Here is a 27,555-nt window from a genome sequence, read left to right as displayed (position 1 = left end):
TTGAGGGGGGGGGGGGGATAGGGAGAGAAGAGAGGGAGGTGAGGGACCCCCAAATTGACCTCCCAGGGAATGCCCAGCTGCTCAGCCCCACCGAGGCAGGGAGAGCTGTACTTACCAGTCCTGAAGAGCTGGGAGACATTCCATTACAGACCCACTCTCTGATCAGTACAGGGTGGCTGCTGGCCTCGGCACACTGACGCAGACATCAGTAGTCCGGTCATATGTGCGCCCTGGAGCATAAAAGTCACCGACCATCTCTGGAGATGAGGTTTCTCGTGGCCGACCCAGCATAGAGCGCTGGTCTGCACACGCTCCATAGCCAGGCTGGGGAGACTACAAGGATAAGATTATCCAGCCTGTCACCCAGCTGGCTGTTGATAGCAGATCACAGGATCTATCATCTTGCGCAAAAAGCCAAGCTTCTGCAGAAAAAGGGTTAGTAGGTCCTTCACTAGGCAAAATAAAACTGAAGCTGCAGAAGCATGCTGAGGGGTTGTTACCTAAGGGACCGCGCCTTGGGCAGAACTAGAAAGTTCTAGTTTTATTATCAAATGTTAACATGTGGTGCCTAGTCTTCTCCTGAAGGTGGCATAACAACCCAATGGTCTAAAGAGAAGAAGCTGTGTCAGTCGGTGAATAAGAGAAAATTCTAATTTCTTCATAAATTTCGGTCAAATAGGCATTCTACATATTGTTGGACAAAAAAATCCCAATAAGCGTATATTGATTGGCTTGTGCAAAAGTTATCTACAAACTATGGGATATTTTTCAGGTTATTTCTATATATATATATATAAAGTTTATGCATTATGAATTCTAGAATAACTGAATCAAATGAAATACTTCGGTCAAGATGGCCTTTTCCCAAAAGACAGAATTTTTTTCCTGAAAAATAAATAACTCGGGGGGGGGGGGGGGGGAAGTCCCGCAATGTACATTCACTTTCAATCAAGTCATCCAGCGATGCAGGTCCAAGTAGAGTATGATGAATGACACTGGTTGAAACACTCCCATTCCATTGCTACCCTTGCACCCAATGACATCTTTGGGTCCCTGCCGCTAAAGTAAACAAAAAAGGTGCAGGATCCTGTATGAACAGGAAAGTATTTTGCACATTTTCTTATAAAAAATATAAATACAACGCACAAGAAAATGGTAACATGACTAACATAGCAGTACATCTAACTCACCTGTACCAGTTGGTAAGAGTCATCATAATATAGAGTGAGGCCAGGAAAAGCATGAAGTGAAAGAAGGAATAGCTGTAAGTAACTCCATCACGTTCATTATCAACAGCACGGTGAATATCATCAGAGTCGCTTAGAGAACCATCACTCCTGGCTCCATCCTCTATGAGTGTGGTCTCATCACTGGTCAAAGTCAGCTTGTTAACTTGGCTGTTATTTGAGGTCCGAATACTAAAAATGTACAAACAGAACATAAACATTAGAATAAGGACTTCAGTATGTAATAAATATTGCTTAGATCAAAATAAATGTTACGAAAAGCGGAATGACTGATTTGTTAAAATTTCAGATCTTGAAGTACAGGACAGAGGCTGAATACACCATGGATTGTAGGCATGTGCTTTCATGAGACTGGACACTGGAAAAGATTTAGAGGACATGCCCTCTGGGCACCTCCCCTTTAACTCTACCCCCCTCTGCAAGTCCTCAGTTTGTTAGGAAACAATGAAGAATAAACCAAGGAATTGAAGGGTGGCCCATATCCTGTACTGCAATTTATGGAATTTATAGGCATGTCAAAATTACTTATCTCAGTCGTGCAGGACACAGGCAGAACATTCACACATCATAGGACACCACAAACAATGAAGAAGTGTGAGCAACAATGAGACAGAGTACTGTGCCAACAGTTTCCACAAATCGTTCGATAAAACTTTGACAAGGTATGAACAGAAGGCCAGGTGGCGGCCTTACACAACTGGACTAGAGGCTTGGTGCTGAAAAGCCCCTGAATGCCTACTGATCTGGTAGAATGGACAAGAAAAAGTGCAGAAGATTTCTGAGAATGTAAGCTTTTGCAATTCGATTTCGAGGTCCAGAGAACAGAAAAAAAAAAAAAAAACAAAAAAAAAAAAAAAAAAAAAAAGTATACCTAAAGACTACCGCTTCAGTCAGACAGATGGATTCCTAATGACTAATTACATCCAGGCACCGTAGAGAGATTTCCTGATAAACTGAATGTTTAGCAGCAGGGCATACAGATGGGACGACATGTCCTCACTGAGGTGGTATTTCAAGACCACTTTCAAAAGAAAGGATGGCCTTGGACATAAAAGACAACTTTGTCATTGTGAACTATACGGAGAAGCTCTTTACAGGAAAGGGCTGCCATTTCAGAAACAGGTCTAGCAGATGTGACAGCAATCAAAAAGGCTATTTTGCATGTAAAATCCTCTGAGTGGATATGCCCGATAAGCTCAAAAACTGTGGTTTCTGCAGAGAAGAGAAGCCCAGGTTGGGATCCTAAGGAAGAGCTAGAGGATACCTGGTTCTGACAACAAGCCAAAGGTAGTTTGTTGTTGAATCTGGAGGCTAGGATATCTACATTCGAAATCCCCCATTTTAACCACATCAGATCAAAGATATCTGGATGAAGGGCCCATTTCCCTTGATTTGGTGATGGCAGCTGAGAATCTGCTTTCCAGTTCTCACCTGTGATGTGGACCACCGAGATCACTGGACAGTGAGTTTTTGTCCAAAAGATGATCGTGTTTGCTTCCTTCAAGGCAGCCAAGTTCTTGCCACTGCCCTGGCATTCTCTGACTGTACACTGATTGGGTGCCCTTTCAGAAGGCAGGTCTGGTGCTGCAGAGCCAGCAATAGATTCAATTTCAGCCGGAACCAGCCAAGATCGGAATCATGTATGGGCAGGCTAAATTTACCCAAAATTATTGATCAATTTGGGTACAACCAGCCTGTCGGATTTTACATGCACATTATAGCTAGTGGCTGTTATAGTCACGGATATACAGTTATAGTCATGGGGGAGGCTTTTCCCACCAGGAGAACAGAAGGTCTCCGCAGGAGGAATTCCCCATCAGCACTGACTGTATATAAAGCCCAGGTATTGCCTGTCATGGTGGGTATATCCCTAAAGGAATCCTTAGGGACCAGGTTCCATAGTGATGGACCATGGCCCTGGATCTGTATAGCACCCTGTGGCTAACTCACACAATTGCCAGGGTGAGTACACACACACAGGATCCAGTGCCCGAAGCAACAGGCCATTCCTCACAGTATAGGGTTTGGATATGGCTCCCAAGGTTTTACAGAGGTTGCGCCAATCCAGATATGCTGCTTCTATGTTGGCAGTAGAAGACTGGGTTTGATTGAAGAATCAGAACAAAAAATAATAAATTGCTCTTTTGGCCTTGCTTTTCCTGTGGGTAGGAGTGCACTTAGTTCTACACTCCTGTGACTTGTATTCAGCTGAGAGCATGCTAAAAAGTCTGCTGTTGGTCCAGAGAAAATCCTGACTTTAAATGTCGAGATTCACCCAGATGCCTAACTCCAGCCCCCTCCACAGCCCAGTGCTCTAGTGAGTGTTGGAGGGGCAGAGCAGAGAGCTGGCTCTCCGCTCTAAGAAGACTACAGTCTTTGATTGCTCAGTTCTTGGTCTTAGAGGCAGCAAGGGACAGATGACGCATCATAATGCTTCAACCACCCAGGTAAGCATGTATGTTTGTTAGTTGAAATCACCTTACTTCTCTTTTAAGCTAAGGCTGATTTTCTCTGAAGGAGAGAAAGTCCATCACCTTCAGAAACTAGCACAAAACTGAGGATTCACAGAGTGGGGTAGGGTTATATGGAAGGCACCCAGAGGGTGTCCTCTAAAGTTTTGCCAGTGTCCAATCATCTTAAGGCACATTCCTATAAATACTGTGCCGTGTCTTGTGCTGCACTATTAAAACATCTAAAATTGTGACACAAATACCAAGGATTAAGATTACCAGTATGTATGATGTAAACAATTACATCAGCTCGGTGTCAAATAGCAGGACCTTGGTTATCAGGATGGAAAATATGCCCAATATCTGAAATTAAAATTTGATTTCTGAAAGGGCCATCAGTGGACTGAGTTTAACAACAATTTCATGCTGTGCCACCAATGCCATAATGAGCTCTCTGAATACCGGCAGACAGTGTGTCAAAAGGGGTCTAAACAAAACCGTAATACTGTATTAGTGCTCTAGTTACTGACAAGATGGAGGTTAGTGACAGTTGGTTTCCTCTTACTAAGCAGACACAAAGTTACAGTGTCTCAGAAGTTGACACTGGGAAAAAAAAAAAAAAACAGAAGTAAATTATTTCTATTGTACAGATGACAGGGGTTAGTTTCATTACACATTCACAGTCCCTAAAGTAGCCATCAAGTCAGATATCAGCACTCAGTCTAAACAGTAGAACACCACTGCCACCAGAAACCTGTCATCACTGACAAGGAGAAGTCAAACAAATCCATGTTAAAAAGCAACATCGAATTTTTTGGGGAGTTTGCCTCATCACCAGAAGCACACTAAAAGTTTTGGTTCAATAATACAAAATATTACAAATTCTGGTTCATGAAAATATTGCATACTTCATTTTCTGATGCTTAGGGTTGAGTGTCTTGTGGCAGCAGTCGTACTAGAGATAGACGGAAAAGGGAGTGCTGGGGTAGATCATTCTTTAACGTTACAAATTTTGCATATGATTTTCACTGAAAAGGGAAAATGCCACATGGATACTATACGATAATTTACTTTACCTGGAGTATAGGACACAGAGGAGAAAGAGGACAAGTCCCACAATTCCTTGAGCATCCCACCATTGCACAACCTGAACCTGGCCTGGAGTGGTTGTGGTATTGTATCCGATTATGCCAAGCAGGCTTGGATTGCATTTGCGATCTTAGAGTGGGGAAAAAAAAAAAAAAAAGTATCAACTATGTATATAGACATAAAGCACATGCACCCATTACGTCATAATGACATGATCTTATATGAATACCTGGTTCATTAGTCATGGCTGACCAGGTCAAATACATTGTGTAAATGGTTATTACAGATGACTGTAGAAGACCGGATCTAGGCTGAGATTCCTATAGGGTAAAAAGAATACAAAATTAAATAGGAGTGTGTTGTAACAACCTTTAAAGTGACACTGAACTCCTTAAAAAAAAAAAAATAATAAATAAAAATCCAAATTTAGCCAGATATGTATTCTTGGATTTTTTTTCCAACTGTATTATTCTACTGCAGTGTTATGCCCTGTGTGGCAACCAATTTTGTTACTTGTGCTATGCATAAACAAATTTGCAAAAAAAAAAAAAAAAAAAACATTCCAGGAAAAATAGGATTACAGGATGTGTATTATGTTTGGGAGAATAAGACCATCGCTTAGTGTAACTAATATAACACTAAACAACAGCCTTATTCTCCCACAAATAATACACATCCACCACTTAATCTGTAATATATTTTTCATGAAATTCTCTTTTCTGCAAAAAGAAAACAGATCTTTGACATACCTATCCCCATGGTGGTCTATAAGGCATATTTTCCAATTCTACTAAGAATTAAAACAGTATAGAATATCTAAAGAAACAGCACTGTAGAGCAACATTCTCTGCAGCTCTGTTTGATACAAAGCTTGAACAGATTTATGGGTGGTCCTGTCGGGCAGCTCTTGCCTGGCATCCTTCATAAAAACAAAACCAAAAAAAAAAAAAAAACAACACCTTTTTACTTTTTTTTACATGTAGGAGAGGAATGTCAGAATTTGCCTAAACTGGAAGTGATTAAAGTCCACGTACATCAAAGTTCAAACTTTGAAAGAAGGAGCAGCACAAGGTTGCAATCAGTTGATGTGCTGAAAAGGAAGCAGAGTAACATATGAGCCCTTCATTGTGCTGCTTCTCTTCCACTGTCCACTCACAGACAGTGGCAGCCAAATTACAGCCTGGGCTCAGAAATAGGTTGAATGATGCTGACCATCATTAAGATAGCAGGAGAGGGGGACATATACCTATTAACCCCTTCTCACCCAACATCTCTGTATACAGAGGGGGCTTGAAGAATTGGAAATCAACTGACCACTATGATTGGCAGTCACAAGATCAGGAGCCAGTCATGCAGGCTACTGATCGTTAGTGGGGAAGAAGAACTGTCTGACACAGTCCCTGTGCTGGGTGTGCGCAATAAGAACGCTCTCTGCACAGAAGTCTCGGCTGTCCAGTTGTGCGATGTGATGTGTTAAGTGGGCAGCAACAAGTTACAAAGTTACAAATGTGAATATTGCAGCAAAATATATTTTTTATTTGATCTTGAATGGGGTTTTTTTTTTTTTTTTTTTTTTTAAACTGGTGTTTTGCTTTAAATACAGTGCAGCCTATACTGATCAAGAAAGTCTAAGATAGATTAACATGTGGTAATATGGTTTTATCTGTTGTTACAATACCACACCTTCTGTGTTCACAAAAAGGAAAAAAAGTGAACCTACCTGGATTTTAGGTAGGACAGACAATACAGAGGATCCAAGACACAATAGCATATTCACGCTTATAAAAGCTTTGTTTTCAGCGCAGCCTTCAGGGTGAGTGTAGTAGACATAGAAAAGCACTATTGCAACCAGTGATAAGGCATAGTTAATGGCAGTAGCCGAGAGCAGAGCTATGGAAAGAAGGGTACAGACAATCAGTATTTCATTGATGACACACATAAATAAAATGGTTTTATGTAATGTGTCATCCAACACACACTTATATCTGTGTTACATGTGACGTTTGTGAACCATCATCACAGTAATTAAGAACATCTGTAAAAACATTTGAGTGTTGCTCACCTGCATACCAGCATCGAGAATTGCCCTCTTCCATCTTTTCAACCCAGGATTCATTCCATGAGTGAGCAAAGTCAATCAGCAGCACAAGTTGGATAAGAATGAAGCAAAATGCACCTCCCATTCCAACATAGAACCAGACTGTATTCAGAAGGAAGCAACAATAAAAAGTGTGTCAGGTCGAGAAAAAAAAAAAAAAAAAAAAAAAAAAAAAAAAAAAACACAGTACATTACATGCACATTTACTCATTTTATACTTTTAAAAATGCAACAAGTACAGAAATATACCTGTTGATATGCCAGAAATCCAGTGTGTTCCTAATTTCCTATGTGTGGACAGGACAGTTCAGTTCCTTAGCTGCTCTGAAATCCCAACCAGCATCGTCAGCCTAGCCTGATAGGAGTAGTTCTGTAACCTATCTACCAATGCATTCTGTCTCTCTGCACAAGCATAGATTTGATCTTTCCCAGCAAAACAATGCCATTGTCTTGACTCCACACACCATGTTTAACCACTTCCCACCCGGCCAATGCGTATATACGGCCGGGTGGGAGCCGCCTGCTCCTGATAGGACGTTTGGGAACGTCATTCAGGAGCAGCGGGATCGCGCGCGCGCGCGCCCGCGCAGCGGCGCGATCCCGATGTGCTCGTGTCACCCGGACACGGCACATCTCAGATCGGCAGGAGGGCTCTGTGATTGGCCCTCCTGATCACATGACGGCCGTGTCCAATCACGGCCGTCATGTGATGTAAACAAACAGCCGGTTGCTAGGCAATCGGCTCTCCTCTCCTCACACGGAAGTCACCGCTGAGGAGAAGAGAGCAGATCGCTGCAGCCGGCTGATGATCAGTGAGTATGGGCTGCTTTTTACAGCTTTTTACTCACTGATCATCAGTGTAGTGTACACACACAACACACCACACAGTACAAACACAGTCCCCACATATGTCCCCAAAACACACATGTCCCCAAAACATACATGTCCCCAAATAATAAAAACACATGTCCCTAATAATAAAAACATGTCCCCCACATATGTCCCACTAAAATCACATGTCCCAATGATTATCTGCACACATATGTACGTGATCACCTGCACACATATGTACATGATCATTTGCGTACATATGTCCGTGATCACACAAACCAATTATTATACACTTAACGGAATTTTTTTTACCAAAAACATGTAGCAGAATACATTTTGGCTTAAATTTATGACAAAATTTGATTTTATTGGATTTCTTTTCAAATAGAAAAAAGAAAATATAGTTTTTTTTCCAAATTTCCGCTATTTTTGCGCTTATATCGCAAAAAAAAAAAAAACGGAGTCGTGAATAAATAACACCAAAATAAAGCTCTATTTGTGCGAAAAAAATGATAACAATTTCATTTGGGTACAGTGTAGCATGACCGCGCAATTGTCACTGAAAGAGCGAGAGCGCTGAAAGCTGAAAATTGGGCTGGGAAGGAAGGGGGTGAAAGTGCCCTGTATTGTAGTGGTTAAGGACAGGGCTCTCAATAGATATATTTCTAGAGGCATGCCTACATCATTAGCAGCATCATTTTACAAGCCTGTTGAGGACATCACAGGGTGTAATAAAAACCTGTCTGCCTCTACTGGAATAAAAATTATATAATATATATATATATATATATATATATATATATATATATATATATATATATATTTTAGGGGGAAGGTGGTGTATTGCGGGTACATTTTGGTCATGCCTATAAATATCCTTTAACCACACGCCACATGAAAAAAATAAAAAATAAAAAATCTACCTTACAGCTTCCCAAGCTGTGTTCCCACACACCACACTCTAGTAACCATTCTGAATTCAGCTTTAAAAAAACAATCGGACTACTACACCAATAATTCATAGCTCTGGGTTGCTCCGCACTACAACAGAAAAAAAAAAAAAAAAAATTGTGTGTGAACCCAGGCTTAAAGTTACCTATGTACAACTAACTGAAATCTATCTTTTAGGTGGCAGGAAGTAAAAATAAAATGGTTGCATAAGTGTGCACACCCTTAATCTAAATACTTTGTTGAAGCACCTATTGGTTGTATTACAGCACTCAGTCTTTTTGGGTATGAGTATCAGCATGGCACATCTTGACTTGGCAATATTTGCCCACTCTTTGCAAAAACACTCCAAGTCTGTCGGATTGCAAGGGCATCTCCTGTGCACAGCCCTCTTCAGATTGCCCCACAGATTTTCAATCAGGTTCAGGGCTGGGCCATTCCAAAACTTTAATCTTCTGGTGAAGTCATTCCCTTGTTGATTTGGATGTATGAAGATGAAGTTCCTCTTCATGTTCAGTTTTCTAGCAGAAGCCTGAAGGTTTTGTGCCAATATTGACTGATATTTGGAACTGTTCATAATTCCCTCTACCTTGCCTAAGGCCCCTGTTCTAGCTGAAGAAAAACAGCCCCAAAGAATGCTACCACCACCATGCTTCACTGTGGGTATGTTGTTCTTTTGGTGATGTACAGTGTTGTTTTTGAGCCAAACATCTTTTGGAATTATAACCAAAAAGTTCAACCTTGGATTCAGACCAGAAAACATTTTCCCCACATGCTTTTGGGAGTCTTCAGATGCGTTTTTGCAAAATTTAGTCAGGCTTCCGCCTTGGCACTCTACCCTATAGCCCAGACATATGAAGAATATGGGGAGGTTGTCACATGTACCACACGGCCAGTACTTTCCAGATATTCCCGCAACTCCTTTAATGTTGCTGTAGGCCACATGGAAGCCTCCCTGACCTGTTTTCTTCTAGTCTTCATTAATTTTGGAGGAACGTCCGGTTCTTGATAATGTCACTGTAGTACCATACTGTCTCCACTCGATGATGAATGTCTTCACTGTGTTCCACGGTATATCTAATGCCTTGGAAATTCTTTTGTACCCTTCTTAAACAAAGAGATCCCTCTGATGCTTTGGAAGCTCTCTACGGACCATGGCTTTTGCTGTAGGATGCAACTAAGAAAATGTCTTGAAAAGACCTAAGAGAACAGCTGAACTTTATTTGGGGTTAATCAGAGGCACTTTAAATGATGGCAGGTATGTACTGACTCGATTTAACATGAGTTTGAATGTGATTGCTTAATTCTGAACACAGCTACATCCCCAGTTATAAGAGGTGTGCACACTTATGCAACCACATTATTTTAGTTTTACTCCCCCACCCCACTAAAAAGATTTGTTTTTTTTTCCAATTGAGTTGTAGAGTTTATAGGTCACATTAAAAAATAAAAATAAAATAAAAAAAAAGGAAGGTGGAAAAAGTTCTGAAAGGATTTCTCTTTGTCTAATATTTTTACATCACAGAAACCTAACATTTTAACAGGGGGGGGGGGGGTGTATGCGCATGTATACACACACACACACACAGATAGATCTATCAATTGAAAGAGCTCACCTGTTGTAAAGGGTCCTTCTGGAATGAAAAATGCACCAACAGTAATTGCAATGGCTGCAGCAAACTTAAAGAACCAGAAGCTGGGGAAAAGGAATGTGAATAATCAGAAAATTAAAAACTTCATCTAAATGTTATACCTGTACCTAATGCAATTGTTACTTCTGAGGAGAAAACAATGTAGACATTTTTTCCTCATACTGTAGGCTGGATACATTACTTACATTATTGATCTTAGCACTAACACGAAACAGTAGTGCTAAGTACAGCAGTAAATAACAGTTAGGCCTCATGCACACTGGAGATATTTACAGCTGCTCCTAGGTGCCTGCCCCTCCAAGTTAGCCCATGTACACATAGTCTTTAAGCAGAGTTTAGTGGTAGGAGTTTAGAGGCAAAAAATAAAAAAAAATAAAAAAAAATAAAAAAACACTGCCAGTGTGTCCAGCAGCTGCAGTTTGGGCAGAAAAAAAACTAAAACAAAATGCATGATACTTCTAAATGCGCGTTAACCCTAAGGCTCGGTTCACACAGTACGCGGCACGACTTGCAGCGCCGCGACCTGCACACGATCAGCGGCGACTTGCAAAACGACTTCTGTATAGAAGTCAATGCAAGTCGCCGCAAAAGTAGTACAGGAACCTTTTTTCTAAGTCGGAGCGACTTGAGTCGCTCCTATTAGAACGGTTCCGTAGTACAGAACGGGGCGTGACTTGTCAGGTGGCGAAGTCGCCTGGACAAGTCGCCCCTGTGTGAACCACTAGCCACACTTGGTGAAAATGAATAAATGCTGCTAAACATTTACAATAAGTGTCAAAAAACACCTTGAAATCAAATTACTCTAAATGATGCAGTGCACCCTTTTTCTAAAACATAACGAAAAACAATTAATCAAACTATAAACTACGTAACAATGTGTACCTTTAAAGCTATGTTGTACAGACATTATATAAAGCGTAACAATATTGTATTTAATATTAATTCTACGTAGTCTTTGTATCTAGCGGAGACCTCCAAATTGTGCAATTCAATCCTGTGCGAACAAAGTAATATTAAACCCTTATATATTTTAAGCACTGACAGCAGGCAGGCAGCTGATTTAATCACTTACTGAATATGCAGCTTTATCACTTAATCCTTCCCAATGTTCTCATTTAAGTGGTTGCCATGACCACTGCGCACCCCAGGTTTCCCATTTCAAGGTGGCTCCTTTCCCTTGCAGCATCCTATGGAGCCACCCTTGCATGCAGAGACTAGAAGCTGTTTCACCCTACACTGTGTGCATCAACAGAAACACAGTCCAGCAGCCTAGGTGGTAAGGCACTTCTTTGATCCTCTCTTCACCAGGCTAATAGGCAGTACACAGGCCGAATATCGGACAGCATCAGCACGGTCATCCTGAAGGGGTATGACGAAGAAAAAAAAAAAAAAAAAAAAGTCTGCCGATCAGCACGTTAAGCCAATGGATGAGAGCTCTGACCAGTGTGTTCTGGCAGAACACAATAGCTCAGCTGGATAATACACAGCAAATTCTTCCTATGCTCCTCAGGTTTTTTTCTTTTCATTCAGCCCACTGGAATTTACCTTCACTTCCTGTCCCATAGTCAAAACAGGAAATCTCTCCAATATAAGAGAATCTACTTTGCTCCTGCATTTTGGTCAAACTGCATACCAGTTTACATATTCTATATTAAATATTAGTAGACCCCCTCACCATAACCTGCTTAGTTATACTTTATTGATCCCAATCCACGCTACTACATAGAAGACATGACACAGATGATGGCTAACAATCCTGAAACATCTCTATGCACTATGAAATAACTGACCCTATGATATTAGTAGCCCTTTTTACCATACCTTGTTCCCCAACTCCTACTCCACTGAAGCCATGGCTTCCTTACACAACACACATATCATGGTCAACAAGTCTGAAACTAGTCTATACATTGTTGAAAAAATGGCTTTAGCATAATGTACTATATTTGTAGACCAGCAGTTCTAGTTGTATAGTTGGCCCAGAGGCATTAAGGAATAATTTGTATGGTCATATTCACTACAATAAAATAAGATTGAACACATTTTCAGGATTTGTGATGGAAAGACATACAGATACTTTGTTTTATGAAGGCCCTATGGTGCTTTGCATTTGGTTATAAACAAAAGCTACTACTTTGAATGTTTAGAATTTTGAACATCAAACTGTATCTTACCCATTATGTACAGAAGCCCTGGGATCCTGGCTACTCTTCACTTTAATCATAAGAAGAGAAAAGAGGAGGAAAAACATGGCCATTCCAAAGCACACACGATATACAGCTTTGTACCCAACCAGCACGTCACAGTTAACATGGCCGCTTACTCCTGGGATCGACGTACCCATTCCATCCTCACAAAAGCCAGGAATCTGCAAAATAAAATGTGATTTTTTTAAATCTCACAACAGTACATATTACAACACATTTTCCTATTTTCATTTACAGCTTCCAAACCTTTTTAAGGTGTTCCTCCATTCCTGGCATCAACATTACGCAGGCAACTACAACTCCAAGAAGTAAAAAGGCAGCATAGATTAGGCGAGTCACTGTGGAATTGTTCCCACTTGGGCAGCAGCGGCACAGCAGGCATGGTGCACTGCCACACAGGCAAGGGATCTGAAAAAAATAAAACATGGCTTTAACACACCATAAACAACCAGGACCTACAGCGGTGTTTGTTTCTTTTCAGTCATGGCACCCTTTGCAAGCATTTTTAGTCTTGATTCACTCCAGTCTAAGTGCCAGCTTACACCGGGTCATGTGTATTGGAAGGCTGTCAAGCGCATTCCATTGTTGACAGTCTATTCATTTCAATGGACTGCCAAATGCATGGGAACACACAAAGTAGGACAGGTGCCGCTTTTTAAAATTTGCCGCACCAAACCACATGGTACCAGGAACCATGCCCTTTTGTGGCCAAAAATGCGCCACATTTGCTAGCTGCGTTTGGGGTGCCATCAAAAAATAAATAAATCTTTTTTAGCCTGTAGGCCAAGTGAAAAAAGGGATTTCTTCATCCATGTTATGCAACACAGATGGACGAATCACCCACTGCAGCTATTGCATCCAAACATTAAGGGTTCATGTCACACAGGTGTTGAAAATAGGAGGTTGGGTCGCTTTAAGGCTTCCCGAATACCCATCAATGGAACTCAAAACAATAGGGAGTGGATGGAGGCGGTTACACTGCAGTTAGCATTGCCTTGTGTTGCAGCGAGGGAAAAATAATGCTGCCTGCAGAGTTTTGCAGGCATTGACGCTTTACAACTGCCTCCATTCACTTCTATGGAAATGCAACACAAGCACGCCGTAAATGCACTGTAAACACACGTGTGACGTTTACAGTGCATTTAAGGTGTGGTTGCAATATGTCAAAAGTGATCATTTCCCACTTTAGCTTTGTACAAAAAATAAATAAAAAAAACATCCCACAGTGCATTTGAGGAGTGTTGCCTGACACATGAATGCCTGTACAATACATCCAAAACGCTCATTAAGGCTATAAAAGCGTTATTACGCTTTAAAATTCAACACCTGTCTGAAAGAGCCCTTGCTCTTTGCACTGAAGGGCCACTGCAAAGTGAATTGTTACAGCTGAATGGAGTATGGCTACATAAAGATAATCAGCCTTTGGCACTTTAATCCAGGAATGATAAATCACCTTGCATGCAGAAAATGTCACCATGAAAGTGAAGGTCACCTAAGGGAATTTGTACACACTCCATACAAACCGAGCAGACTGGATAAACCAGGTTAAGCGTCGCACAGCAGACTGGAAATTGTGTTGGCTGTACACACTAAGGCCGGCCATAGAATGAGGAAATTTGGTTGCAGGAAAGAATTTCACTTGGATTCCCCCACCAACACAGACAGTGATAATGGGGGAATCCCTACAGTGGAACCATTGTGTTCTCCCAGTAGGAGGGTGAGAGAAGCCATCCCTGCCAAGAGAACACAGTGATTAGTGCTAGGTTATAAAAGCCACTAGCAATGATAGCATGTAAAATCTGGCAGGCTGGTTGTACCCAAGTTAATAGATCAACTTGGGTACATTCAGCCTGCCTCTACATGCTTCCAGCTGAACTGGCCAGGCTTAAAACTGTCCATGGCTGACTTAAGATCATTGGTTTGCTCTGAACAAGCATTAGGTTAGGCAAGAAATAGTGAGTGGTGGTGTCAGGTGAAGTATTAAGACGGATTATTTACAGACAACAACCTAAACACATAACTGGGTAGTTCAGTAGTAAAGCAAAATACTGGCAGAGAGGACTGGAGCCAATAACCAGTTAATTCCTCAACATTCTAGATTAGTAACCGGATTATTATTTTTTTTTTTAAGCAATGTGGACATGTGACCACACAAGTGGTGCACGATTACAGCTCTTGTACAAGTATTCCCATTTAACGTTTAAGAATGTGGGCAGTAGTCAGCACCCACCTAGATTATCCATAGTTCTTAGGACACATTCACACTTGTATTCTGTCACAATGCATGGCATTTACTCTCTGTGTATTGCATTGCCATTGATGGTGACTGGCACCCCACACACACACAATCAAAGAGTACAACAGAGATCAAAACATGCAACACAATATGCTGTGTGTTGTGTGCTGGGTTCATTTCCATTTGTGAAGGTGCATAATTAATAATCATTGATAATGAATGGGCTGCCCTAAAGCAAACCACATTAATAGTGTGAATGGATGCTCTGCGTTGGCCATCACCAGCGGTAAACAAATCCATTGCAGGTTGGACTACCCACACCTTTGTATACAGCAGTATGCAATGCCAACCTCTCTTGCTGAACACCACCCAAAAAACACATTCCACTATCCGACGAGGGTGTCCTCACAACTGACGGACTTCTACCAGATAGGGGGATAAGGGGAGAGTGCGGTTTAGCTCTTTTAGTGTTCAGCCGATTCCTTGAAGCAGAACTTCACTTAGTAAATAGAAAAAGTATATTATACTTACTTGTTTTAGACTTTTTTTTTTTTAATATAAATATATATATATATATAATTTCTTCAGTTACTTCCTGGTTTCCAGGCCTAGGCAAATTATGTCATACATCCCAGAAGTCTTCGGGAGAGAAGGAGGGGCTATCCCAACTAAGCATACCCTCCTGCCTGTATGCCCGAGTTAAGGGCAGGTGGATCCCAGGAAGTAAATGCTCCATGAATCATCTGCCCTTACTCAAAAGCAATTTCTAAAGCAAAATAAAGCATGGAGACATGGATGGATGGTTGGATGGAGTTTGATTTGAATAATAAAAAATAATTTGCGTTTGTGGTGCTCAGATGCAGTGAAGATTCATTTTAATGAAAGATCACTCAGGCATACAGAAGAACATTTTTAAGCCAACAAGCTCCTTGTGGCTCTTGATTTTTTTTTAACATAAAAAGGTCGTTAAAGCGGAGCTCCACCCGATTTAAAGACAATAGCTTCTGACGATTCTATCGCTGTTCTAATTATAAAACAACTTTTTTTTTTTCACTGTACCTTTGTTTTTCTTCACATTTATTCTATTTCTTGGATCTAGGGATTGCGGATATGGGCGGGGTTGGTGCGGCCATTTCATCAGTTCCTCTAGTTCTGCACTGTCTCCTGGGATCTTTTGCGTTTGTTCCCAGGAGTCTGTGTGGCGGCCTGGCGTAAGTTATCGCGCAATTTAGAAACCAAAGCTGTTGATGGCGCTCCTCTTTCCTTACTGCGCATGCGTGAGATCTGAGCTACAATGGCCGTTGCATGATGGGAGATGGACGTCACAGAATCCCAGAAGAGAATGCCCGTGGGCTTCACATGCCCACAGGCAAGATGAAAACGATCTATATCTTTTTTATAAAGCTGTCTTTTACTGAGAGAAATCAATGGGCAAAAGTACCAAAAACGGAACATGTGAGTAACAGATTTAAACCCTAAATTGATTTTAATTCTCCCCCCCAAAAAAAAAAAAAAAAAAAAAAAAAAAAAAAAATAAAAGTCGTCAGAGGCAGTGGAACCCCGCTTTAAACCCAAAATCTTGCAGGTTACCTAGTGAGTCACAGACCTAGAACAATGCAGCCAGTAAAGCTTGACCTCTTCTGCTCGTTTGGTCAGTGACTTTCTAGATGGCAAAACCATGGCCAAGAGGACAGGCATAGCCTACACAGGTTATTTTCATCAAATTTTTTTTTTTTTAATCAATCGATTTTTATTGATTTAAAAAAATAAAGCAAATAGAAAATACATCGTACATCGTATTTTCATCAATCTTAATTTCCACTCTTGAAATGCCTGCATATACCTGAAGCAGCTTTTGTGACTTCAGCTACACCCGTTTGCTCGCCTCCTCTTACACAATTCTACTGGCCAGTGAGGCACCCCAAAATAGTAATGGGTAAACCAATACCATATCCCGCCCGAAGCAGGAGACGAACACCATCCAACCACTCCCCACTTTGATTGACTGGGAAGGGAATCAGTGTGAGAATAGCGAATATTTATATTTAATTGCCGTTATCACACACTTGAGTGGGCTTAGAGCACAGTACTCTGTGCCCCAAACCTACCCTTTTTTGAAGCCTACTAGAGCCTCTGCCTCTAATCATGTGCTTCAACCCCCCCCCCCCCCCCTTCACCATTGGAAGCCATAGTCTGGCATCCTGTATATAGATCAGTGGGGTCAGACGCATGGTTAGGGCGTGGCGGCACCCGTGTGCCCCTAATGGATGGGCCTCCACTGCTGGGAAGGCTGAAGCCTCACCAATCTGAGTGCTGATAACTAAGGCCTCCTGTACACATGTAATTACCCAAAAGCATCGGATTACAGTGACAATAATCAGAAGATTCTTACGGCTGGGATGGCAGGTTTATTTGAATAGCGGTGGCCGCACGCACAGTCTGTACAAAGTAACGACAGGATAACAGCAGCAATTGCTGCTCGCATGTATCCGATTACCTGTGGTTCATAATGGATTTTCGAGCCTGGACTCAAACAGCGATGGCTGCCATTACATCACACAGGCTGTGTGTAGAATACACCCTGCCACCCCAGATGTAAGAATCTTCAGATTCTTGCCACTGGAATCCGGTGTATGCAAATAATCACCAGTGTGAAGGACAACTAACACTTTTGTCCAGGCTTCTGAAGGAGGGTGAAACTGCCAATGAACTAATATTGTAGCTTTTTTCCATGCAATCCTGCCAGTATCTTTGTAAGTATCAAGTTTCTAAGTGTCTGTTTTCAGCTGTTAGAAAATAGGGCAGACGGTCAAATCGCCCTGGATACCAGGAGAATACAATCAGAAGTCAAGCAACACCTGAGAAGTAAAGCGGTTCTAATAATTTATTAACCACTTTCAGACCGGACCAATTTGCTGGTCAAAGACCAGACCACTTTTTGCGATTCGGCACTGCGTCGCTTTAACTGACAATTGCGCGGTCGTGCGACGTGGCTCCCAAACAAAATTAACGTCCTTTTTTTCCCACAAATAGAGCTTTCTTTTGGTGGTATTTGATCACCCTGCGGTTTTTATTTTTTGCGCTATAAACAAAAATAGAGCGATAATTTTGAAAAAAACGCATTATTTTTTACTTTTTGTAATAATAAATATCCCCCAAAAATATATAAAAAAAACATTTTTTTCCCTCAGTTTAGGCCGATACGTATTCTTCTACATATTTTTGGTAAAAAAAAAAAAAAAAATCGCAATAAGCGATTATTGATTGGTTTGCGCAAAAGTTATAGCGTTTACAAAATAGGGATAGTTTTATAGCATTTTTATTAATCATTTTTTATTATTATTTTTTTACTAGTAATGGCGGCGATCTGCGATTTTTATTGTGACTGCGACATTGTGTGGGACCCATCGGACATTTTTGACACATTTTTGGGACCATTGTCATTTATACAGTAATCACTGATATATAAATGCAGTGATTCCTGTGTAAATGACACTGGCAGTGAAAGGGTTAACTAGTGGGTGGCAGTGTAGGGGTTAAGTGTTCCTAGGGGTGTGTTACTAACTGTGGGGGGGTTGGGCTGTCATTTAGTGTACACTGATCTCTGCTCCAATCACATGGAGTAGAGATCAGCGTCACTAGTTGCTAGGCAGAATGGGAAAATGTTGTTTATACAGCATTTCCTCCATTCGGCCGCTCCGTGAGACGATCGCGGGGATGCCCGCGGCGATCGAGTCCGCGGGTCCCGCGACCGGACTCACGGGGGTCCCGACCAGCGCGGGAGCGCGCCGCCGGCGGCGCGCTCCCGATGGCATGGTGGCAACGAATATTGGACGTACATGTACGCCAATATGCCTGCCCGTGCCATTCTGTCGACGTACATCGTCGTGCGCTGGTCGGGAAGTGGTTAAGCGGGATTCAGATTATGACACATGCTCATTAGTTGCTTTATTTTTAAAATGCAGCATTAGAAACTCCTGAATTTCTATCCTTAACGGGTAAATCTTAAATTCCTATCACAGGCAAGAAAGGAAGTAACTCAGCTACTTGCTGTTTACATGATCAGTTCTAAAACATGATCTCCTCAGTCTGCTGAAACATTTCTTCATCACATGCAAAGTCTTGGCTCCATCTGATAAACCTGTTGTGCTGCGTTCACCCATTCAAATCAATAGGCTGCCTTAACACGATGAAGGTTAAAATACTGGGTATAATGTGCGTTTGTCAACGTACCACAATGGTATGCATGGGGCCCATTTCACATCTACCTGTGTAATACCACATAGCTGTGAATGGGCCCTTAAAGTGGAAGTCCATCCAAAAGGGGAAGCTCTGCTTGTTTGCTTCCTCCCCCTCTCCATTGCCACATTTGGTGGGGGGCTGGAGCTCCAATTTGACCCCACAGCTCTCTCTCTATATGTGGTGACATCCTTCTAACATGACTCACAGATTTTCAAAATTTGCAACGACATGTACAATACTGCATACAGTGGACATGGTACCCCTAAACTAAGTATATATAAAAATATGTGTGTGTGTGTGTGTGTGTGTTTGTGTTTGTGTAACGTTTGCACCAGCTCCTGCCCTCAAAGAGCTTACCATCTAAGGTCCCCAAATCACGTTCATACATACAATTTAGACAGGAACGAATTAACTAACCAGCATGTCTTTGAAGTGTGGGATGAAACCAGAGCACCCAGAGGAAACCCGCACAAGGAGAACATGCAGACTCCAGGTAGTGTCATGGCTGGGATTTGAACAGATGACCCTAGTGCCCCTAGGTGGAAGTGCTAAACACTTAGTCAATATATACTACATATTGATAAGAATTAAAGTGGAACTACAGTGTATCGGAGCACCACAAACCAAAAACACTATTTAATTGTTTACATTTCAAGGCAAACTCCCCCATCCATGTCTCCATGATTTTGCTAAGAATATACTTTGAAAAACACCCCCTAAGGCCCCTTTCACACTGGGGCGGTGCAGGCGAACCGAAAAAGGGTTAAAACCGCCCGCAAAGCGCCGCTCTAGCGCTGGTATAGCCACGCTGCCCCATTGATTTCAATGGGTAGGAGCGGTGAATACACCACTCATTTCACCTTTCTAAAGATGTGGCTAGCAGGACTTTTTTCACCATCTTGCTAGCGCACAGCTACAGTGAAAGGGGCCGTTTTTTTCAGGCGCTACACAGGTGCTATTGAAAACCGCCCCAGTGTGAAAGGGGCCTAACATTTCTGCCCATATTAAAGGATGAGTTCAGGCACCTTCGCAACACCACATGCCCACCATGAAGCCGACACTCCACAGCGCTAATCACAGGCATTGAGACATTTCCTGAACTGCGGCTGCACAGATCGGGAAATGTCTCACTACCTGTGATTAGGGCTGCGGAGTGTCAGCTTCCTGTCGGGCACATTGTGTTTTGCGAACACGCCCGGGCTCATCCTTAATGTTAAGTAAGGGCAGATGATTCATGTAGCATTTACTTCCTGGAATCCATCTCCCCTTCGCTCAGGCATGCAGGCAGGAGGGTGTGCTTGGAGAGAGCAAGGTTACACCGCTCCAGGTGAGACTAATCCTTCCTCTGATGAACCAGGTGCAGGTCCAGTCCGCGATCTGGGTAAGTACCCAAACAAATGGAGGGCGTGCTTAGCTGAGAAACCTCTCCTCCCCTCCTGAAGACTCTTAGGTTGTACGACTTCAGTTGCCTAGGCCTGCAAACCAGAAAGTAACTGAATACATGGAAAAAAATCTTAAAACAAGTAAACGTGATCTACTTTCCTATCTATTTACCAATGTTAGCAGCATAGGGATTAAAAATAGTCAATGTTGATTGAGAGAATGCTGCTTTAAGCTGGCCATACATGGGTCTGTTTTATTTTTGTTCAACCACCAGGTCCAACAAAGGCTGTCCACATCAATGACACTTGAGCTGGATGGAGGAATCCTCCCCGCTATGTCATTGTATTATAATGGCGGGGCGGGGTGGAAGAGACTCCGATATGGTCAAAATACAGAGATCAGTGCTGCAGTCTAATGCCTACAGTGCTGATTGCGGAAAAAATTACCGACAGGGTGGTTGAACAGAAGTCAATCAGTAGATCAATTTCTGTTTAACCACAGTGGTCACACATTTACCAATCAATTTGTGTACAACCACCCTGTGGGGGGGTTTTCCCAAATCGATCAATGCCACCGGCTATAGCTGGCAGTGCTGATCAGGGAAGCCTCTCTGCTGTCAGAATACAATAACGTAGTGGGAAGGATTTCCCCATCTACATTTAAACATGTGGATGGGGGGGGGGAGTCTTTTTTTTTTTATTATTGTGCAATCCACTGGTTGAACAGAAAATGTGACTAACGTATGGGCTGCCTAACTTTTGCATCTCCCTGGCAGGCTAGGGTTGCCATCTCATCCCTTTAGACCCAAACACATATTACCACAGAACCTGTTTAATTAATATATGTTTGGGTTTAACAGGACAAGGTGGCAACCCTACCCTGGCAACAGAGTTTGTCCTATCACCCCCATGCGTTTCTTCCCTCTCTCGCTAAGCTGTCTTCCTGCAGCACAGTCTGCGATTCCCGTTTCCTCCCCTCACTGTAAAGCTTAAAGCTATCAGCTGATTGGCCTCTACTGGCTCAGATTTTTAGGCAGTGCTGAGAATAGAGAACAATTGAGCATGTACAGAGCAGGGTGAGACAGTGTATTACTGGATTTTAGGCATATAGTACACAGTATAGGCCAGTGATGGCGAACCTTGGCACCCCAGATGTTTTGGAACTACATTTCCCATGATGCTCTGGCACTCTGCAGTGTAGTGGTGCATCATGGGAAATGTAGTTCCAAAACATCTGGGGTGCCAAGGTTCGCCATCACTGGTATAGGCTCTTCTGTGCAGTGTTTTACGTCGCTATACCTGCAAAAGGAGCCAGCCTGACGCTATCTAGCAGGACTTAATTTTCTGACTAAAGTTCTACTTTAAACACATTTTTTTAGTTTTGAATAGACTGAGGAGAGGCTGAACCCACTCTCAGGTTTTTATTATTGTCTGGGGCCCCTGCTATGCAGATTCCCCCTCATGGCCTGTCCCTGAGTCAACACATAATGGAAAACGAGCTACATCCAGTTATCACCAGAACAGGGATCAATGGGAAATGTTCACATAGGGGACACATACCTCCAAACATTTTGAGATGGGAATGAGGGTCAACTACTAGCAAATGTATGTAGGCATAGGAATCGCCCTCTGCCACACCCCTTAAAAGGAGAATTAAACCCCCCCCCCCCCAAAAAGGTTAATTAAATCCACAAGTATTTTTTTTTACCACTCCTATTCCTTTATATTTGCTTTTAAAGTGTACAAATGCAGCAATTTAGAAATTGGATGAAAGGTTTAGTGTTGGAAAACACCTTTTAAAAGATAAAAAAGTGCATTTTATATATACACAACTATATAGATCAGACCAAAATGAGGGACAAATGAGGAGAAAAGAGGGGCATTGCTCCAAATCAGGGACAGTTGGGAAGTATGGGGACACGCGTTCCTCCCACTTTCTAATGTCACCAGGTCAGGAAGTGAAGGGAAATCTAACTAAGGGACATAAACAGCAAAAAAATTCTTTATCCAAAACTGGCTTTAAATATACTTAGTTTCTTGAAGTCACTATTACATCACATATACTAAAACTGAATTCATTTCTAACATCTTAAGATGTTTCACTCATATACATGACCTGCTCGTGGCAAATGTCCCCAGTCAGTAATTACCCAGCTCGCTGCGGTGCACAGACCAAGGACTCCCCCCATGGCGGCCTCGGCGTCGCACAATAAAAATGGAGCCTTGCTACAAAAGCCTTGTTTACAAATGAGACAAGCAGAACTGGCAGCCAAACCAGCCTGTCACTTCCGTCTCTGGGGCCACCTCCTCTCGCGGTGGAAAGGAGCCTGATAAGAAAACAGGTTTAGCGGCCATTTTATTGAAGACCGGCGTTATCTATCATAGGCAGAAGACCACGGTATGATGGCTTCCTCAGAGAAGACTGCTCAGCACAAAACTCTCCGCTCTCTTGTGCATGGCAGAGGATTCGGGTCACATGTTGGTCTGGTGTTGTGTTGATGTCATTCCAGCTGACTAATGGCATTGTGGATGCTTGTAATCAGTGTATACATTCTGCTGAGGGACAGCATTTGTAAACACAATACCTGCACAACCAGTGAGCTTGTGTTGGATAGTTACAGATTTCCTGTGATACATGCACGTTCCAGCAATAGCAGTGTAAAGTTAGCTGGGGTGTCCTTGAGCATTGTAATGCACTGACGATTTCTGATAGTGAGCAATCACTTAAAGTGGAACTAAACTCAATATGAACTATATTTAACACCTTGGCTGCTGGGCACTTTCTCCCCCTTCCTGCCCAGGACAATTTTCAGCTTTCAGAGCTGTCACTTAGAATGACAATTATGCAGTCATACAACACTGTAACCATGTTACATTTTTATCATTTTTTTTTTACACAAATAGAGCTTCCTTTTAGTGGTATTTAACCCCTTCCAGACCAGCAGCCGAAGTTGTACTGCGACACGTTGGCTCCCCAGGGCGAAACTACATTACCTTATGTAGAGCCCTGCTCCTGATGAGCAGACACTCATTCGGCTGCTAGGTCAAGTGAGAGGGGCCTATCCGGTGACTGCTGGATCCAGTCTGTGGAGCTGTTTGTCCACTGGATCTGACTAATACCTCTAACCCGCAATTACTAGGTGCCTGAACTCCCCTTTATCCATTATTAAGTGTCAGATTTATCATAATTTGGGCTACTTTCCAACGGGACCCCCTTAAGACGAAGAGGCGAGCAGGTGAGGTAACAGTAAGCCCGAATAAAACCAGCAGCTCCTTCGTGGGTTAGTGCTACACTTACATTGCTTTGCCTTTTGACCACTAGGGCTCCCGCGATCGCTCATGACAGAGCGAGAACAAGGATCTGTGTGTGTGTGTAAACAAGGGAGAGGAGACAGATTGTGTGTTCATACTATGTATGGCAGACACCCCAACCTGCAAAAACTAATTTCAGGGAGGTTTCAAACTCATTTCAGGGAGGTGAGGCTTCATGCCAGTGTCGACCCCCCCCCAATTAAATGCAGCCTTACCAGCACCAATTAAATGCAGCTATACCAGTGCCTAATGAAGTGCAGCCTGATCACAAAGCTGCTGGGGCTAAAGCTGCTGGGGCTGGGCTACTGGCCCTAGGGTCTGGCTGCTAGGGCCAAGGATCTGGCTGCTGGTTCTGGAGTCTGGCTGTTGGTTCTGGAGTCTGGCTGCTGAGGCCAGGGGTCTGGCTTCTGGAGTTGGGCTGCTGGGGCCAGGGGTCTGGCTGCTGAGACCAAGGGTCTGGCTTCTGGAGCTGGGCTGCTGGTCCTGGAGTCTGGCTGCTGGGGCCAGGGGTCTGGCTACTAGGAACAAGGGTCTGGCTTCTGGAGCTGGGCTGCTGATCCTAGAGTCTGGCTACTGGGGCAAGGGGTCTGGCGGCTGGGCTGCTGATCCTGGAGTCTGGCTGCTGGTCCTGGAGTCTGGCTGCTGGTCCTGGAGTCTGGCTGCTGGTCCTCTGGCTGCTTGGAACAAAGGTCTGGTTTCTGGAGCTGGGCTGCTGGGGCAAGGGGTCTGGCTGCTGGAGCTGGGCTGCTAGTCCTGGAGTCTGGCTGCTGGGACCAAGGGTCTGGCTGCTGGGACCAAGGGTCTGGCAGCTGGAGCTGGGCTGCTGGTCCTGGGGTCTGGCTGCTGGGGCCAAGGGTCTGGCTGCTGGGGCCAAGGGTCTGGCTGCTGGTCATGGGGTCCAGCTGCAATGGGGCTGGTGAGTAATCCCAGTCAGAGAATTCCCCAGAAGGAAGGGGGTGAACTGAGGCGGGGGGGGGGGGCAGGCCATACTGCTGTCCACAGCCTGCTGCATGGGTACTTTTTTGGGGGGTTGGTCCAGCCGATTCAGCAGGAAAGGAGAGGTTGGGTGGAGGGAGAGAGAAGACTGTGATCTGCAGGCTGTAGCAATTAAAAGGGAAAAAAAGAACAAAGAACTTTCCCTGTCAAGGGGACTCTTTCTTCATTTTTGTGTGCTGCTGCGCAGTGATCTCCTGTGTGATAAGTACATGACAGTACTGGTCTGCCTGGCGGATTGATATAGAAGCGACTGTCATGTACTTGTCGCACAGGAGATTACTGTGCAGCGGCACCCGAAATTGGAAAACTAGTCTACTTGACAGGGGAAAGTTTTCTTTTCTTTTAATTGCTACAGCCTGCAGATCACAGTCTTCTCTCTGCCTCTACCCACCCCCTCTCCTTCCCTGCTGAATCAACCGAACTGACCCCCAAAAAAGTACCCATACAGCAGCCAAAGCAGGCTGGGGACTGCAGTATGGCCTGTCCCCCCCCCCCCCCTCTGCCTCAGCTCGTAGTGCCTTGCATCTGCCTGTCATTCAGCCACAGACAAAGCGGCCGTCAGTGGCGTCGGCAGGGGGGGACTGACGGTGGCTGGGGCCCCCGAGTGGCCACTAGGCTATCTGGGTATGTTTTGATTTTGATTTTTTGCCCTCAAACATCATGAAGCCTGTGGTATCCTGTGGCCGCCATGTTGGTATGACATACTTCCGGTTTTCCGAGGTCTCCGACATACGGCCATTGAACTAATCTAGTATGTTTTGATTTGTATTTTTGTTCACATTCAGCATGGAGCCTGTAGTACCATGTGGCTGCCATGTTAGTATGACGCACTTCCGGTTTTTGATATTTCCGGTTTTCTCTTCCCTCAGTTATTCTATTCTATTTTTGCCCTCATTTAGCATCGAGCCTTTGGCATCATGTGGCTGCCATGTTAATATGACATGTTAGATGCTAGAAAATGACATAAAAAAACATATATAATGTTTTGGGGTTCTATCAAAGACCCTAGAGAATACAATGGCGGTCGTTGCAACTTTTTATCTCGCACGGTATTTGCGCAGGAATTTTATCGAACGCATTTGTTTTGGAAAAAAAGTTTTGTGCTTAAAAAAAAAAAAAAAAAACAGTAAGTTAGCCCAATGTTTTTGCATAACTTGAAAGATGAAGTTACGCTGAGTAAATAGATACCTAACATGTCACCCTTAAAAATTGCATACACTCGTGGAATGGCGCCAAACTTTGCTACATAAAAATACCCATAGGTGACGATTTACATTTTTTTACTGGTTACATGTTTTGAGTTACAGAGGAGGTCTAGGGCCAAAATTATTGCTCTCGCTCTAACTTTTGCAGCGATACCCCACATGTGTGGTTTGAACAGTTTTCATATGTGGGCGGGCAGGCCTGTACTGGGACAAAAAATAGGCCCAGGCATTTTAGACTTCGTGGGGGTGGTTGATGATGGGATGTGGGGTTCCAGCACCTTGTACCTCTGGACCCCTTTACATTACACAGCACCCCACAGCTCTGGATCCCTGTTTGTTACACAGAGACACCCCCCTAACAAGTCTGGGCCCCCTGCATGTTACACAGACCCCCTCCCTACAATACAGAACCCCCCTACATACAGAACCCCCCTACATACAGAACCCCCCACTACATTACAGAACCCCCTCACTACGGAACCCCCCTACATTACAGTCTGGCCCTCAGGCCGCAATTTGGAGACCATTGATTTGCATTCATGTTTGACCTATTTAGCTTGATGAGACTGTTAGGATATTTGTTTGGTATTATTTTCAATCAAGATTATCTGCTTTGTACTGTGAATTATTATGTTCTACTATTTAGCTTCCCTCACCTCCTTAAGAAGTTGGGTACTTCCGCGAAACGCATTGAGATTAAGCAAGACTGCCTACCCACAGAAGACACTTCACATGCTATTATATTCTCAGTTGTGAATTTGTCAGTTTGATATATTATATGTCTATTATTCTGTGGGATGTACCTGAGGTCCATTTTATAATATTGTCTTTGTCTTTTACTAAGATGTTTTTACACATGTTTGGAATGTTTGGAATAATAAAATGTATTGATATTATTTGTGCGTTCTTGCTGGCACCTTAAAAAGTCCACCTTGTTCTTCTATCTTTTTGACTATAGTATAGGATCTTGGTGCTTTTTGGCAATCCTTAAAGTGCTAGTAAAGTCTGCTTTCTGATTTTTACCTACAGGTAAGCCTATAATGGGGCTTTCCTTTCATAAAATGAATATCCGTTTTGGAGAGATTTTCACCATGAATGCTGCCAGCGACGTCACATGTGCTCTGAAGGTCCAGCATACCATGCCTGACTTTCAGAGCTTCGCACGGAGCTGAGGGCTCCTGCGTGCATGTGCAGGAGTGACATACAGCTGGAGCCTGCGAACCCGGAACAATGAACATTACTATATTTTAATAACATATATATCCCTGTTATTCAGTGTTATAGATAATTATCTTTATCTCTCTGGTACACTTTAAGTGTGCAATAATCATACTAGCAATGCATTGCTTTAATACAAATATTTTCATGGTAGTACTCTTTTTTAACCACTAGATGGTGCACATTGCATGTCTGTATGATGCAATACATAAGCTTTACATACAATAGGTTTTTTCTATATTAAATAACAGAAAACATGTGCTTCTATAAATCTATGCAATTTCCAATAAATCAGGTTTAAATATACCTATTTAGAAAGGTTTAGTGTTTATCATAGACATTTGTTCTGACTAATGCAGTATTTTCATGTTCTTATGCACTTTTCCCTTGTTTCTGACACATGCTGTTCTAAACTTCTAATTACAGCAAAACTATAGCATAA

General features: G+C 42.9%; 1 protein-coding gene across 1 annotated transcript in view; it reads right to left on the bottom strand.

Annotated features, from left to right (window-relative positions):
- Positions 1-22,700, bottom strand: part of SERINC1 (serine incorporator 1) — a 29,989-nt gene extending 7,289 nt beyond the window's left edge. The window contains exons 1-9 of the mRNA XM_077487018.1: positions 22,533-22,700; positions 12,769-12,930; positions 12,490-12,683; positions 10,280-10,359; positions 6,849-6,986; positions 6,507-6,676; positions 5,016-5,106; positions 4,774-4,915; positions 1,191-1,418 (exon numbers count right to left, since the gene is read on the bottom strand). Of these exons, the coding sequence (XP_077343144.1) occupies positions 1,191-1,418; positions 4,774-4,915; positions 5,016-5,106; positions 6,507-6,676; positions 6,849-6,986; positions 10,280-10,359; positions 12,490-12,683; positions 12,769-12,930; positions 22,533-22,571 (1,244 nt within the window). The 5' untranslated portion in view covers positions 22,572-22,700. The remainder of the gene's footprint in view (positions 1-1,190; positions 1,419-4,773; positions 4,916-5,015; positions 5,107-6,506; positions 6,677-6,848; positions 6,987-10,279; positions 10,360-12,489; positions 12,684-12,768; positions 12,931-22,532) is intronic.
- Positions 22,701-27,555: the final 4,855 nt, after the last annotated feature.

Source organism: Lithobates pipiens, unplaced genomic scaffold (assembly GCF_037356315.1).
Source record: "Lithobates pipiens isolate NorthernLeopardFrog02 unplaced genomic scaffold, aLitPip1_a1.2 Scaffold_18, whole genome shotgun sequence".
NCBI lineage: Eukaryota > Metazoa > Chordata > Amphibia > Anura > Ranidae > Lithobates > Lithobates pipiens.
Note: the sequence above shows the minus strand (reverse complement) of the source record. Positions and strands in the feature narration are given on the sequence as shown.